At 44.0% G+C, this 15,135-nt stretch overlaps 1 protein-coding gene across 1 annotated transcript in view; it reads right to left on the reverse strand.

The window, feature by feature from the left end:
• Positions 1-10,277: 10,277 nt before the first annotated feature.
• Positions 10,278-15,135, reverse strand: part of DYNC1H1 (dynein cytoplasmic 1 heavy chain 1) — a gene marked incomplete at its 5' end in the record, with an annotated part of 45,154 nt that continues 40,296 nt past the window's right edge. Inside the window, 9 exons of the mRNA XM_083863379.1 lie at positions 10,278-10,676; positions 11,098-11,225; positions 11,548-11,716; positions 12,096-12,238; positions 13,066-13,219; positions 13,689-13,900; positions 14,278-14,381; positions 14,579-14,796; positions 14,943-15,113. Coding sequence (XP_083719505.1) covers positions 10,548-10,676; positions 11,098-11,225; positions 11,548-11,716; positions 12,096-12,238; positions 13,066-13,219; positions 13,689-13,900; positions 14,278-14,381; positions 14,579-14,796; positions 14,943-15,113 — 1,428 coding nt within the window. The 3' untranslated portion in view covers positions 10,278-10,547. The remainder of the gene's footprint in view (positions 10,677-11,097; positions 11,226-11,547; positions 11,717-12,095; positions 12,239-13,065; positions 13,220-13,688; positions 13,901-14,277; positions 14,382-14,578; positions 14,797-14,942; positions 15,114-15,135) is intronic.

A 15,135-nucleotide genomic window follows, 5' to 3' on the forward strand; every position in this document is an offset into this window, starting at 1 on the left:
GCTGTGTTACTGACTTGTTTGTTCACACTGAAATAAAATTGTTCTGCCCCTGTGAGTTGCTGCTCTGGATCCTGAGCTCCAGCTGCTGTTGTGCTGTGTGTATAATTAATAGGCTCTGCTTGGTGATCCCTCTACAAACCAGTGCCACACCAGAGCAAGAAGGGTCTCTGGAAAAGTGGTTTGCTGCAGGTTCGGGTGTATAATGCATGTGGCTGGTTCAGCTGTCCTCAAGTCAGGGTGAAGGGAGCTGTAACCCCATTGTTGTGTGCTGCTGCTCAGAGGTGATCAAGGGCTTTTGCCTGAGAAGTTGCCGGTTACACATTGCACACCCTGCCAGGCAACCACTTGGTTGTGCTGTGTTCTGAATTCCTTGACATTTGCAAAAAAAAAATTCTTGGTACGCAGCTCCATCCAGCACCTTGCCCTTAGTGCCTGTTGGGTGCCCTTTGTTGACTTAAGGCAGATTGTATTTGGTATTCACAATGGTTTAAATTCAATAAACTAATTTGAGAGGAGAGGTTTAAGGGTTAATTCTGACCCTTTTGCTCTGCTGGTTTCCTGTGCCCCTCGGTTCTGCTCCCAGTGTAAAATTCACATACGTGTGACCATGGTGTGTTGGTGTTCTTCTGTAGAAAGGTGAAAGGGTTGAGTTTCTGGTCCTACCGGTATTTCACAGGTACCTAAACTTGGTTTCCTGCAAACATTGAAAGCAGCTTGCACACTCTCAGGGCAGGGAGAGGCCAATCCCTGTTTTGTAGATAGGTTGGGGCAGTGGATACACTGCAACCTGAGGAATTCAAGCTGATGTTCCTGTATGTCAGCTCACTAGACTGAGGTCATCATGTGCTTCCAAATCTGAATTCCTTTTTGAAGGTGGGATATGAAAATCAGCCACTAAAATGCTGCTTACACAAGGGCTGAAGGCTGAATGTGTGTAACAAGTGGGGCATTTGTCTTCCACACCTCACATTATGTATCATGATGTGAAATGTGCAAAATCATTTTGAATTATGGTTAGCTTATAAAAGTCTGCAGAAGAGACTGGTGCCTGCATGTCAGTGGAAGCAGCATTGCCAAAGGAAGGACATAATTTCCTTGGGCAGTGAGGGAGGAGCTGTGGTTCCCCCAGAGCCCTGACTGGGCCTGTGTGAGATGTGCTGTGAACTCGTGTCCTCGTGCCTTGGCAGGAGCTGTTTGTTCACCTGGATGAGATGTCCGTGTGCTCATCACTGTCTGTGTGCTCATCACTGCCCCTCACAGTGATGGATGTGCTGCTGCTGTGATAACAAACATGGCAGATGCAGAAAGGGAGTTACAGTGGGTAATGTGTGCACAGTATTGACTCAGTTTGGTGTGTGGGTGATGGAAGCAACGATCAGGAGGAAAAGCCTTCCTTCTGTGGTGTTCAGTGTTGGAAGTTACCAGGAGAGCAGACTTCAGCAAGCTTTAGGTTATTGCTCAAAGAGCTCTGTCAAAAAATTGATACAGTAGTACTGTATCAAAGGTAAGGGAGATTCTACGGTATGAGTGACTTGTGACTAAAATCCATTTTACAGGATCTTCCATAATGTGTAAAAAATGGTGAAAATATCTTCCAATTAGCAACACTGGGATTTAAAATATACAGTGACAATGCTGAAGAATTTTCTGCTTGGTCAGAGATGGCACACGTCTTCACCTCTCTTGAAAACTAATTTATCTCTAAGAGAATAATTCAGGTGAAACTTGTAGGTTATCTCTGTATTTCTTGCCCTGAGAATGTGTTGGGTGTTTTTTAGTTGTTCCCTGGATTACCCTGAACAGCCAGACCATAAGAAAACCTGGACTCGAGGGAAATCAGAGCTTTCCGGGGCTGGCACAAGTTCTGTGCAGGGTCAGAGTGCCGAGGAGAGGCAGAGCACTGAGCAGGGGGAAATGATGGGAATGAACTCTGCAGCGAGTGTTGCTGCACCTCTGTGACCCTCGGGCCACCTCCTCGTTCACACTGCAGCCACAGGGCTCAGCTGTGATCACCTGTGTGCTCTGGGAGGTGGACACCCGGATCTCCCTCGGAATTATTCTGTTGTGTGACTGTAACTGCTGCCTGGCCCTACCCAGAAGGGCACAGGGTGCCCTGACTGTGCTCACCCTCGCAGCCACCCTTTCATCCACAGCCCCTATAGCCCAGCTGATCCATGGAGCCCGGGGCCTTGTTGCCAACAGCTGCTGCCTGTAAAGGATCCATAGCTAATTTTGGGCAGGCTTTTGTGGGAGTAAGGACTCCCAGCCCTGTATTTGGGTGAAGCAATGATGATGGTTTGTGCTCATTGAGCTCAGCTGGTGCTGCAGGCACCAACAGCCTCCTGAGCTCCCACTTCAGTGGTGGGAGGTGCTGTGGGGTGTTGAGGGAGATTTTTGGTTGCTGTTTTGAAAAGGGTTGGAGATTCTGAAGAGAGAGAGTAATCATCAGATGGTTTTAGTCTGGGTAGAGAAGGGAAGGAGGTGAAAAGGCAGGTGTCTGGGGAGAAAAGAGGTGTAAGCAACAGGGTCTAGCTCAGAGTTAGAACTGGGGTGAAGGCTTGTGGGGTTTGTGAGCTGCTCCTGGTACAGTTCCTGTCACTGTCACCACACTGGGACTTGCTCCTGGTGCCTTTTCAGAGCAACAACCCACTGCTGGCTTTAGAGTGAGAGGTTTGTTTTGCTGAGGTTTTTATACAGTAGTACCTTCTGCACTGAGCAGAAAGATGCAAGAAAGGCAGCTAGGAAGGAGATAATGGGAAGATAAGGAATTGGATTTGAAAAAAAAATAAAAATAGTTCTTCTATAAAAAGAATAGTTAATATAAAAAGAAAGTAAAAAATAGTTCTATAAAAAGAGCAAGAAGAAAGGGAATGGAATTGTGGCTTTTAAGGAGTCAAATCAGATTTGCTTCTTTGTGAAAAACAGACTTGATCTGTAGTTCTCCAGTAACTCTGAAAAAAATACTGTTCCTGCTATTTAAAAACAGTAAAATTGCTGTGCTGGATTGTGCGTGATTAAGAAGGATGCTCAGAAAGCTTTGTGTTTGAGCTTTGTGCTCAGAAAGACAGCTACAGCTCCCTCTGCTCCAGGGGAGATCATCTGCTCCAGCAAATCTCAGGAAGGACCATCTTTGCTGGCCTTGGCCGCCTCGGGAGGGAATCGGGCGGTTCCCTGTTGACTCCCCTGCCGGCCCGGGGGCGGTGGGGAGGAAATGGGGCTCCAGAGAATCTCCAGTCGGTGAGAGCAGAGGGGAAGTGCCACACACATCCCTGCCCACCGGGCCCTGCAGGCTGCGTGTGTGTGTGTGCATACCTGTGCTTTTAAATACATATATATAATATATATGTGTGTGTGTGTGTATTTTATGTGCACATTTGGGAAATGTAGCGCCTAAAGCCCCCCCAAAGTCAGCGCTGCTGCAGAGGAGCCTCAACGTGGCACAAAGGACGTTCTTTCATGGGAAGGCTTCGCTCAGGCGCTTTCTCTCTGAATTCCCTCGTTTCTGCAGGAGTAGCTGTCCAGGTGGAGGAGGTTGAGCGGGGTCTGGGTGAGGCGGCGGGGCCCATAAAGCCGGGGAGGGGCTGGGATCGGGATTGGGATGGCCCCGGCGGGGAAGAGACAGCGGCGGAGGAAGAGGCGGGAGCCCGGGCAGGGTATGGGGGGTATGGAATGGGAGCCTGGGGGGGTTTGGAATGAGAGCCTGGGCAGGGTATGGGGGCTATGGAATGGGAGCCTGGGTAGGGAATGGGGGGGGTATGGAATGGGAACCTGGGCAGGGTATGGAAGGGAGGGAGCCCGGCCTGTGACAGAGCCCTGCAGGACGGAGGGGGATGTGTGAGTGAGCAGGGACTGAATTTTGGGAGTGGGGAACTGGAACAGAGAGCTGGCTTATGGCGCAGCTTTGTATTTATCCCTCCCTAGTCTGGTTGGATGTCTTGAGCACAAAAACCTCTTTAAGGGTTCAGAAAACTTGTAGCACCTAAAAGAAAAAACACCTGAAACCTCTATGGTCTGGTATAGGGTTCTTTAAAAGAAGTTATATTTTCCTAATGCTGCATGAAGGACCAATGAAGTCTTGTGGCAGAAGACAGTGGCTGTTTCTTACTTATTTTTAAACAGAAGCTGCCTTTGATTGAGAGTTTTAACACAGACTGTGTGAAGGACTGATCACCTTTTCTAGTATAAAGGGAGTGGCCTTGTCTGGGCATTTTATCTCACAGAAGGTTTTCTCTAATGTGCTCTCCCACCTCTGTACCTGTTTCAGGAGATGCTCAGGAGAAGGAGGATTCTGTTAAATGCCCAGACTGCGTAGAAAGACTGGCACAAAAATACATGGTAACTTTTCTAATCTCTGCTTCTCTACCTCCCTATTAAAATACCATTCAGAAGGTGTTTGTTGGTTTGCCCTTGGCCTGATGGTGCAGCTGGAAAAGGGTGCATGAGGAACAGGTGTGGATGAATTAATTTAAATGGGAGGGATGGAGGAAACTCCTTCACTTCTGTCCTACCCTCTGGGGACTGGGGGACCTGTTTGTTTGTAAGGTCTCTTTCTAAGCAAGAGCTTTAGGAAAAAAAAAAAAATGAGGGTGTTTTGAGTCACTCATTTGCATTTCTGAGCTGCAGGGCCACCAAATGTAAAGAAACAAACACAACCACAGTGCAAACTAAAAAATGTTTTGTAAAGTTACTCACAAGCCTGGAGTAACCATTCTTAGCAAGTGTGAGGCATGTTCTGGACTGCTTCCCTTTGTGTTTTTGGAGATGAGGAGTGATGAGAAAAGCTTCTATTTTCCCCTTATGTCTCACTTGCATAACCCAACCAGCACCACAGCTGTAGGATATTTGGAAAGACAAGGTGGCTTCAGATGGGGAAGCTTTGGAGAAACTCAGCACCTACAGTTGGGTAAAACCAGCTTCAGCCTGGAGCTGCAGAAACTTCTGATTTGAGTGGCATTTCTTTCCCTTCCTCCTCTGCAGCAGAAGTGCACAATGGAGTCGAGCACAGAGTCTGAGTCTGAAGCCAGGGCAGAGGTAAGGACTGAAGTGTTCTGATGGTGATGTGATTCCCTGATGTGCATCCAACTCTTCCTTCAGCCTCAACAGGGAGCATCCAAGGCACGTTGTAGGGTGTTGATTTTGCAAAACTGGAAAAAAACCCCAGAACAATCTCAAACCCAATACTGTCCCTTCCATCAGGCTCTTTCTTACAGCTGTTACTAACTTTAGAAAAGTTGATTCTTGGGGGATGAGGCAGGAAAGAGACAGTGGTTTAGGCAGACAAATGCTAAGAAAGTGCTGACCTGGGCTGTTCCTGGTAGTTAACTTTCTGCAGCTCTGGGATTTCTACAGCTCTGTGTGGAGAACTTCCACATTGTGACTGTCCCTTTTGAAGGAGATTAAGAGCAGCTCTGTTGCTGTGGCAGTTAGTTATAAATATTGGTAACTTCTTGAACATTTGTTCTGTCAGACCAGTGTGTTTAGTGCTGATGACAAACAACCTGATGCTGCAGTGGAGAACAAAATACTTAATTTATGGGTAAAACTCTGGAATTGATGCTCACTATTAGTCCATGTGAATCACTGTGCTTCGTGGCTTGGAGAAGCTGCCTGCCAGGAATCTGCCATCACTTCACCTTCCAGAAAGGTCGGGGCAAGGCTGGAGTTGTCTGTGTTCTCTGGGAGAACCCAGGCTGAAGTCCAGCTGTGTGATGGCTGGGCAGGGAGGATGAGGGGCCTGCACTGGTCCCAGCCTGAACAAAGAGCTGGCTGCTCCCACTGAGGGTGCTGAGGCAGGGGCCAGGCCAGGACTGGGGGATTTCTGTGCTCCTTGGAGAAGCAGAAGGGCTTTGTGGGAGTGTCTCTGTCCTTGAAGCAGCACAGGAATACACGGTAACAAAGGGCTTGGACTTGAGCTCTGCTGATAAAGCCTTTGGTTTCGTGTTGAGCCCAGATTCCTGAGCCCTGCTTTGTCTCAGCTGTGCTCAGTTCTCCCCCTCCCCACTGGAAGCAGCAGGGCACTGACTGTCAGGGTGTTCTCTGAGCACCTGCCGTGGATCCCTTTCAAGGAGAACTTTCCCATCTTCCTTGCTGTTAACTTCTCTCCCTTTGTGAGAGTTGATACCTGGGCTTTGCTTTCCTACGGGACTTTTCCTACGTGTCATTATGTTAAGGTAATAGGCCCAGACTCTAAGTGTTATCTTGGGATTCCCAATCATCCCCTGTGAAAGAACAAAAAGGGACCTGAGTGGGAGGGATGCTCTCTAAAATCTTAATTGTATCCTGACTACTATTATTTAAATACTGTTTTGGTTTATTTTTCTGGTGGTATGTAATTACTCATTGTTCTCTTTAGTGCAATGCTTTAAGTGCACTAAGACATCATAATTCTGTTTTAGGTTAACTTTACTAAACCTTTAGAAGTTAGACTGAGACACACTTTTTATTGTCTTTTAACAAAGTGACAATCTGACTTCCTCCTCTCTAGGATTTCCACCTACTCTGTTTTTTTGTTTGGTAACTTATGGGAAAGTGCCTTATAAACCTTTGTTAACTTCTCTTAAATAGGTTGTGCCTAGCCCTCTTGCTGGAGGACTCAAGAAAGCAAAGGAATCCAGGGGACTACAAGTAGGTTTTGGGTATTACACAGTTCTTGGTGTAGGATCCAAAAACTAAAATAGAGGTAGGAGTGTATTGATAAACAGAAAATCTTCCGTGGTAAGTCTGTGACTTACATTGAAAGGGATTTTAAAGTCCATTGTATGTTGGTTGGTTTGGTATCTTGCTTGGTTTGCTTTTTTTAAGGACAAATAATCATCCTCCATGTTCAGAGATGTCTATTTTAGTTTTTAGATCCTTATGATGGTGATTCAGAAGATGCAGCTGTTCACACTGACTGTGGTATAAAGGATGCACCATGGACAAACAGTGCCCCAAGAGCGATGCCTTTGGAGGGTGCTGATACTTCAGATGAAGAATCCTTCCCTCATCCTCCAAATGCCAGTGACGTTCAGGCAGTAAATGACTGTGGAGCAGCCCTGGAGCCTCCTGGCCTCGAGAAGGGTCTGTTGCCATCACCGGAGCTGCTCCCAGCCACTTTTACCCCCGCGGGGCTGACCCCCGATGACCCACCGATGGCTGTTAACCCTTCAGTCTCCGCGGACCTGCCTGCAACCCCGGCTGACACGGCTCCACAGCCCCTGCTCACAGCCCACTGCGATGGCACAATGGCCCAGCAGCCCATCATTAAAAGAAAACAAGGGATTCCTGCTCCAGAGGATGCTAGTGAAAAAATAAAGAAATTCCGTGCAACTTAAGCTAAGGGATGAATAAATCATTGGACAAACTGTTCTGAAGGATCTTTCTAGTAGAGATTTCTTTTGCAGAGTGTACCTGAGCTAAACAGGCTGCCTCAGGCCTGTTACAAATGCACTGTATTGTACAGTAAGCTCGAGATCCACCTGAAAAATGGAAGCAAACACGTTGTGTGTCAGTTCCAGTGAGAACTAGCAAAGGTGTATCCACAGCATGACAGACAAGCTTGGTGCCCAGCTCCTCTGGAAGCACCAGCTCCTTGTGCAGTACCTGGAGGCAGCTGCTCAGTTTCAGTGTAATTTCACTAACACTGACAAGGGCTTGTGGAGGAGGGAAAGAAGAATGACCCCTTGGCTGCAATTATCTTCCACCAGCTACGGCTTGTCTGGTACCTGCTTCGTGTCATATTTGGCTCTTGCTGTGTCTGACCTTCCTGAGTGGTGAATGACACAGGTTTGACTGCCAACAGCTGAACTGCATCACGCTGAACTGACTGCAACTACGGCAATCCAGCATTCATTTTATCCTTCAAAGGGGGAAAAATGTCTCCTTGCTGTTAACACAGCTGCTCCTACCTCCTTTGACCGATGTTTTGGGTAGTTTGTGTAGCTGCCAGATCAATGTTTACAATGTGATGTGGAACACATTAGCTCAGAGCTTCTTAGTGAAAGCAATCATGCAGGAGCTGCAGGAGTGGTGCCCACAGTTAGGGAGCAAAACCTGTGTCTCTGATTTCCCTCTCCTGTATGGTCATTTCTTTAATCATGTTTAGGATCTGGGTAGTCCATTTGTGTGGGAGGGGAACTACTAACTATGAAAGTGTAATGATGGCTTGAAAAATGTTAGTACCAGCAACTTGTGAAAGCATTTGTTTTGTACTGGCAGAAATTTTTAGTTTCCAGTTTCTTTCATGAGATGGAAAATCACTCAAAATATTTATTGTACCCTTCCACCTGTGTATTTATTTCATTAAAGCAACTTTTCTTTCATTCTTATTCTCCCAGCTGGAAATGGTTTTTAATCAGCTTGCAATATACCTCGTTTAACAATCAGTTTCAGAGGTCTTTGCCCTAAGACAGAAGCTACTGTGGTTTCTCCTTGACTTGTCCAGATGCAAAAATTGCTCCAGTGAAAAATGAAGTTAATTGAAAAAACTCCAAACCAACAACCACCCACTTGTAGCTATAGACTTGTGTGTACTGCAACTAGGCTACAGTTCTCTCTGGAATGAAGACTTGTGAAAAGGCTAAGAATACAACATTGTCACACAGCCATCCCCTCATTTTTAGTCCTAGCTATTAGATACCCTTGCTCTCAGCCCCATCAGCGAAATAAAACGGAAACCCCTGACTTTCAAACTGCAGCCAAAAACCCTAAAGAGGATTTCAGTTAAAGCAGCTTTTTCACACAGCATGGAAAAAGTACTACAGGAGAGGAGGGAAGTAAGTGGAAAGGTAAGCTACATGCAACAGTATCTACTCATTGGAATATGTTTATTCAGTTTGAGAATCCAGCTGTGGATTAACTTGTGAACTGCAATTGCACCTTTTGTTACTTCAGGCTGCAGAAATTAACCTAAAAGAGCTGAAGTTTGGCAAGCTCAAACTCTAGGATACTTGAGCCTCTTCATCTCCCTATCACCATTTGCTGAAAGGTGGAACTGCTTTAAGCAGAATTTTAATAGCTGTAAGTGGTACCACAGCCCAGGTCTATGGGCTGTGCACAAACAGCAGCTGCTGAAAGGAAGGTGCATGTTCAGGGGAGCTGCCACCAGCCAGCTCTGGATTTAAGCTAATATTTCATACTGCAGCTGGTACCCAGAGCATGCTGTTAGCAGGAGGTGCTTTTTTTTTTGTACAGTGTAATTGAAACGATGCTGGAGGCAGTGATACCAGTTCCAGACATACTCTGGTGCTGGAAAGCAAAGTCTCTCATAGAGGCTGAAACAAAGCAGAGGCATTAATTATAGTTACAACTCATCTTGGATCATGATGCATGTAGTTCTCATCTCTGTTCCTCACGACTTGGTAAGAACTGCACAAAGATTACAAAGGTTCACACTTTGTAAGGCAACAAAACCAGCCAGGACAATTCAGTCTCAGGGATTAACTTTGCAAAACAATAGGGAGAGGGCAGACAGCAGAATTCTGTTTTAGTAAACAGCAAGCATTGACTAAAACAAATATGTGAGGTAGGCTGAGATGGCAATTTTTCTTCCCAGCATAGGCTTGTACTATAGAACTCCTTATCACAGAAAAATACCAGAGCTGATGAAAGTCAGTGTTTTCATAGGAGCAATCACTGAAGGAAGGGGCTCCCAAGATTTCAGTTTTGAGATTAGAAAGCTGTGTACCTGCATTTTTCATACACATCTTTGAACACTTGACTTTAGCCACTATCAGAAAGGACAGCTGTTCTGAGAAGATGGTCAGAAAGGTAGAAATGCTTAGCCAATAAATTCAGGATCAGAAAAAGCAAGCAGATGCCCAAACCATTACAGCGACCCAAGCAATTAGCAGGAACTCTCAGCTTCCCTCATTTAGTAACAGTTGGTCGGTCATGTGTGTGAGTCTCAAATAATACTGTAACTCCTTGTGTAAGCATTTAATAGCCTCCTCTTGGGTTACTGAGACATGAATCTGGAGACGTATTTCACCATAAAAGCAGTTTGAGAAAGAGGAAGCTCTGGGGTCAATAGGACAAGAAAGTTTAGTTCAGGATGCTCCAGCTTCTCATTGTATTGCAGCAGGTTACTTCAAGTAAGACCAATCCACTGTAAGTAATTAATGTAATGGCCTGAATTATCACAGCAGATGTCAGGCTTTGTGTCTTACTGCACTATGGACTTACATTCCAAGGTTCCTGTCACTGAAGGTTAGCTTGAAGAGTAATCCATAATTATTCTCTGAAAAGATCATGGGTACAGGTTTTCCAGACCAAAACCATCACTAAGAATCAGATTAACAGAAATAAGACAGTCAAATTTTTTCCTATGTATTTTATTTAATATAACATAATCCATCAAATATCACATCTACCAATAACCATCTAACAACCTCATTCAATTTTCCTTCAAAGAAATCTCTCTGTCCTATCAGCTTCCCAATGCACCATCACCTTTCCAGCCAACTTGACACAAATCCATCTGCTAACCTACCCTGATTACAAAAGTACAGGTGAGCACTACATAAAAGACTGACATTTACTATAGCATTAACCAGTGAGAATAAATTTGTTCATTCAGTGCAGAGAACTGCAACACCACGCTCATAGAAGCTGCGGGGATCTTCCTTGGTGGCTATTTCAAAGTCAACGGTGAAAATCAGATCAGCACGAGTGAAGTTCAGATAAACTGGTAAAGTAACCTGGGAAAAAACATGAATAGAGGAGAGTTCTGTAAGACAGCTGAAGAGTGTCACAAGTTTCTGTAACACTAAATGGTACCAATGACATGGGAATTTAGTCTCAGATAATTCAGTACTCAAAAGATATAAAAAAACCCCCCCAGACTTAATAAATTCACAAATGCTGCTATAGGTCTAAATTTGAGTTTTGACTTGAACAGCACTGAACAGCATTTTTGGATGCCTCTTCTTTTTATCTATCTACAAAGGAAAGACATGGTCAGCACTAAGTCTGTTTGCTGCTAGTCCTGAAATCAGATACCAACTAACACCAAGAATAATTAGAGAACACCCATTTGATTTTTTGTGCCCAGTACAAGTATCCATAAAGCCTTAGGGAAAAAATTGCTAGGGATATCTAAATACTTTCATCAATACTTACAACATTTGCTTTTTTATCAGCATTTGTCTGCTTGATCCAGCGAAGCTGTGTAATAGGCAGGACAGTTGAAATAGCATTTGAAAGTGACAGCTTGTTGTTACTGCATGTAGCTCCCTGAAGCTTCAGGCCTGCAAATTACAATACAGTTTAGAGTTCTAAGAACTTTAATACATCCAAAGGCTGTCTCCCTCTGTATCATTTAAGGGCTAAGTCCACTAAATGAGAAGTATTTCATATTGCAAAATGAGGAGGTTGTGGGTGATACACTATGCAATACCATTTCAATATATACTGACCCCAGTCTTGAGATTTATTAGCATTCTAAGTACTTCCCTAATAACTAACATCAAAGTAATCTGAAAATACTTTCAGAAAGTGTGTATTAACTTCTGCAACAACAGCATCTTTTTCATTTGACATAGCCCATTTAATACCAGAAGCTAAATTTACCTGTGACTCCAAAGCTGCAGGCATCCAGGACTGCATTCTGGGTAGTTGTAACATTGACCTCAAGGCAGAGCTCTTCAAGAGACCAACTGTTTGCTTGGGCAACATATTGTCTTGTAGCAGTAATATATGCCTCTGGTACAAACAGGCCACCCAGGCACACATGGATGTTCTATTTAAGGGGGGAAAATACAGGGAAAAAGATTATTTCAGCTGCAGTATTAATTAATGACTACTATAAATACTTCAGCAATCTATTTACTCTAAAATGTTCCTGCTACTACTGGAACACAGTGTAACTGCTAAGAAGCTTTTTGCTCTAAGGCTTTGTCTGCTGTTGTTCCACAGTACTAATGCTCCCTCTGATCTCTGTGGAGTGAACCTGCTAAGCCTCCTCATGCTGCCATCAGGAGACGTCAGCAGTATTTACAGACACTGCAGAGAACACTGACCCAGGCTCATTGACTGAGGAGCTATTTAGAAGTCCTGATGTGAAGACACCAGGAACCACAGAGCTCCAACAATAACCCCGAGAAGTTAGCACGAGGTACCTTCAGTTCTTTTGCTCCACCAGATGCAGCTGCCTGGGAAATATTCTGGAGCTGTTTAATGCGTTCACTGAAGTCAGACACCCACTGGATAACAGTCATACCAGCTGGGACTGTGTAATGAGACCAGCTACGAGGCAAAATACCTACAAAGATGTGATTAGAATTAAGTTTTGTTTATATACAGGTTGAAATGACACACTATATTGAAACCTTGAAGACTTGGACTGGAATATCAACCTCTATTTTAAAAAGCTCTTCAGTATGTGAAAGCACTTTCAAAGATTACAGAGCCAATGGCCTCCAGGTCTACTCTGTATTTAAAATGCCACCCACTTACAGACACCCTTTAAGAGCAGCTGCAGTTACACACAGCTATTTACTGCAAGACCTAATCTCCAACTCTGCATGAAGATTTAAGTTCTTCAGAAAAAACTGAAGAGGTCAAGCATTTGTGTTTCAGAAAATGCTTTTGTTCAAATCACCATGTTACAACATGCAGCATGCCTGTGAAAAACCCACATGTACGTACAATCTTTAAATAGAAATTCAGAGAACTTTAAGATTTTCTAGGAGATCTTATAGGACCAATACTACTGATTTGGTGGTATAAATAACTTTGTTCTGTCACAAGTCAGAAATTGAAAGAATTTAGTAAGATTTCAGCCTAGAAATTCGGCTGCTAATATAAATTGTACAAAAAAGCCTAATAATATTACTATTAAAGCCTAACTTTTACATTATTATTATTATAGTCTAATTATTAGGCTATTATCAACCTCAACTTGAAATTTCATACCAAGCCAATGGGAATTTTATGCTCAACTTAAAATATTACTTATGTCAAATGGCAAAGTCCATCCACATTTTTCTACCATTTTTGGTTTTTTTTTAAGCTGCTGACCACAGCAATCTCTTACAGAGTGCAAGAAGGAAAGAGAGCCCTGGGAGATGCTAATTTGAACTGCCATACCTTTCACCAGCTCATTTATCAGTGTACGCAGGTAGTTGGTTTGTTTCTTCTTCCCTTCACACACTTGAACCACATCTGCCAGGTCCTGACGAACATCCTGGAGCAGCTTGGCTCCCATTTTCACCTCTCTCTCAAAGAACCGGAACAAAGGATCCTGATGGTCAAAACATTCAAAGTAAGCTGCAGATCAAAGCTCTTGCTGGAAAACTTCTATGAAAAACAACCCCCCAAATTCTGGGTGGACAGAGCAGTGACACTGTGACTACAAGCACTGAACATGAAGATGCAGCCTGTGGTGCAGAAAGTGATTGCAGAAACTGTTTTACAACTGTTTCTCTCCCTTGGAGAAGCAAGAAAGTGGAAGTCACAGTTGAACAATTAATGCTGAGTACCTGGCTAGACTGTTTGCCATTGCATTTCTTCAAGTACTACCCAAAAGACATAAACCAGGTTTTTGGGTAATTTCAAGAAACTCAGCAGATCATTATATGGCTATGGCACTCAAAATCAGCATCAATACAGGTTCCATTGTCCCCTCAGCAGTGTAATTGGTACTTGCAAATCACAATGCACCTGAACTTGTGCTTTTCCTCTGCCCACGTTAAATAAAACCCAGTTCTTACTTTAATGTTTTCCACAGTTCGCTTCAGATGGTTTAGATTTTGTGGGATCAGGTGAAGCCAGTTAGAGGCTGTGGTGTGCAGTGTTCTCATCCAGGCTGGGCGTCCATCTGATGTAGAATCAGTTCTTGTCTTCTTCTCAGTTTCTGCATAAGCCAGATCATCCTCATCCTCCAGCATCTGCATTTTCAGCATTTTGCTGATCATATCTATGCCTAAAACAGAAGATTTGCTGTTAGAAAAGCAGTGGCATCAAGATTAAAACATCCCACTATATGCAAGAAGCAGGACTTTCCATTACTCCTAGTCTAGACCTAAGATTCAGAACTGCCCAGCTGTAGGTGGCTCTAGAAGCTTACAATAAAGCTTTCCAGAATTAAGATAGGAGCTTGCCATCTGGAAGACTAAATGCAACTGGGTTTTTTGATTCACAGTCTCCTGGTCAGTTTTTGGGCTATTCAAAAACCAATTATGTTGAGGGAGAAGGAGAAAGCTATTGACTCTTAAGCAAAATTAGTATTTCTCTTCTGCTTCTTAGTTAAAATGGTGGCCTGGTAATGTCTGGAAGACATTGCTGAAGTTCTGGACTTACCTTGTGTGGTGAGAAGAACTTTCTCTGCATTATTTGGCAGTCCCAGCCATGACGGTGTTTGTGTATCTGGGAGCATCTCAACCCACTGCACAAACTCTTCACGCCTGCAGGGCAGAGTTTTAATATTCATTAAAGGGTTTCTTCTGCTAGAATGCCAAGGTAATGCTTTGCCTGAGATTGATGTTTACACAGCACAGAAATACAGGTTATATGCTTAGTTTGCTGTTTTCCTTTGTGTGCAATTTTCTAATTAAAAAAAAAAAAATGTACATAAGAGATCAGGACAAAGAAAAAATGATACCTGATTCCATCTGGCATCTGAATATCCTTGTGTCCATCAACCTTGCAAGCCAGTTTGAATTCACTGTCAAAACTTAAGGTAGTGAACAGACGTTCCAAGAAAGTGTTTAACAAGCGTTGATCAAATTCATTATCGATACGACCTCCATAGATAGACTGGGCCATCAGTGTCTTCAGTGCAGACCAGGGGATCTTATCAGGGGAAATGTTCTGGCGACCCTATAATTAGCAGGAAACAATTGTTGAATTGCCAACAGGCTTTTTGTGTCTATTCATTGAACTCCCCTAATTTTTCCAGAACAGACTGTTTCAGTGAAGACCCAAAGTAATCTGTTACCTGTGCCTAAGTACACAACAGTACTTGCCTTTGCTGTATCATCCAGCCAGGTATCCACTGTGTCACAGGCAGATCTCAGGTCAGATTCTCCAAACTCGTACTTCTTGGACCAGCCCAAGGGAGCGTAGCGCAGGCGCTCCTGGATAATGGCGTGGAACCAGGCAAGGAGGAAATACAAACGAGCACGCTCGTTTGGAGACTAGAGGTGGGGAGAAAAAAAC

This window comes from Zosterops lateralis, assembly GCF_965231275.1.
Source record: "Zosterops lateralis genome assembly, chromosome: 6".
NCBI classification, from domain to species: domain Eukaryota; kingdom Metazoa; phylum Chordata; class Aves; order Passeriformes; family Zosteropidae; genus Zosterops; species Zosterops lateralis.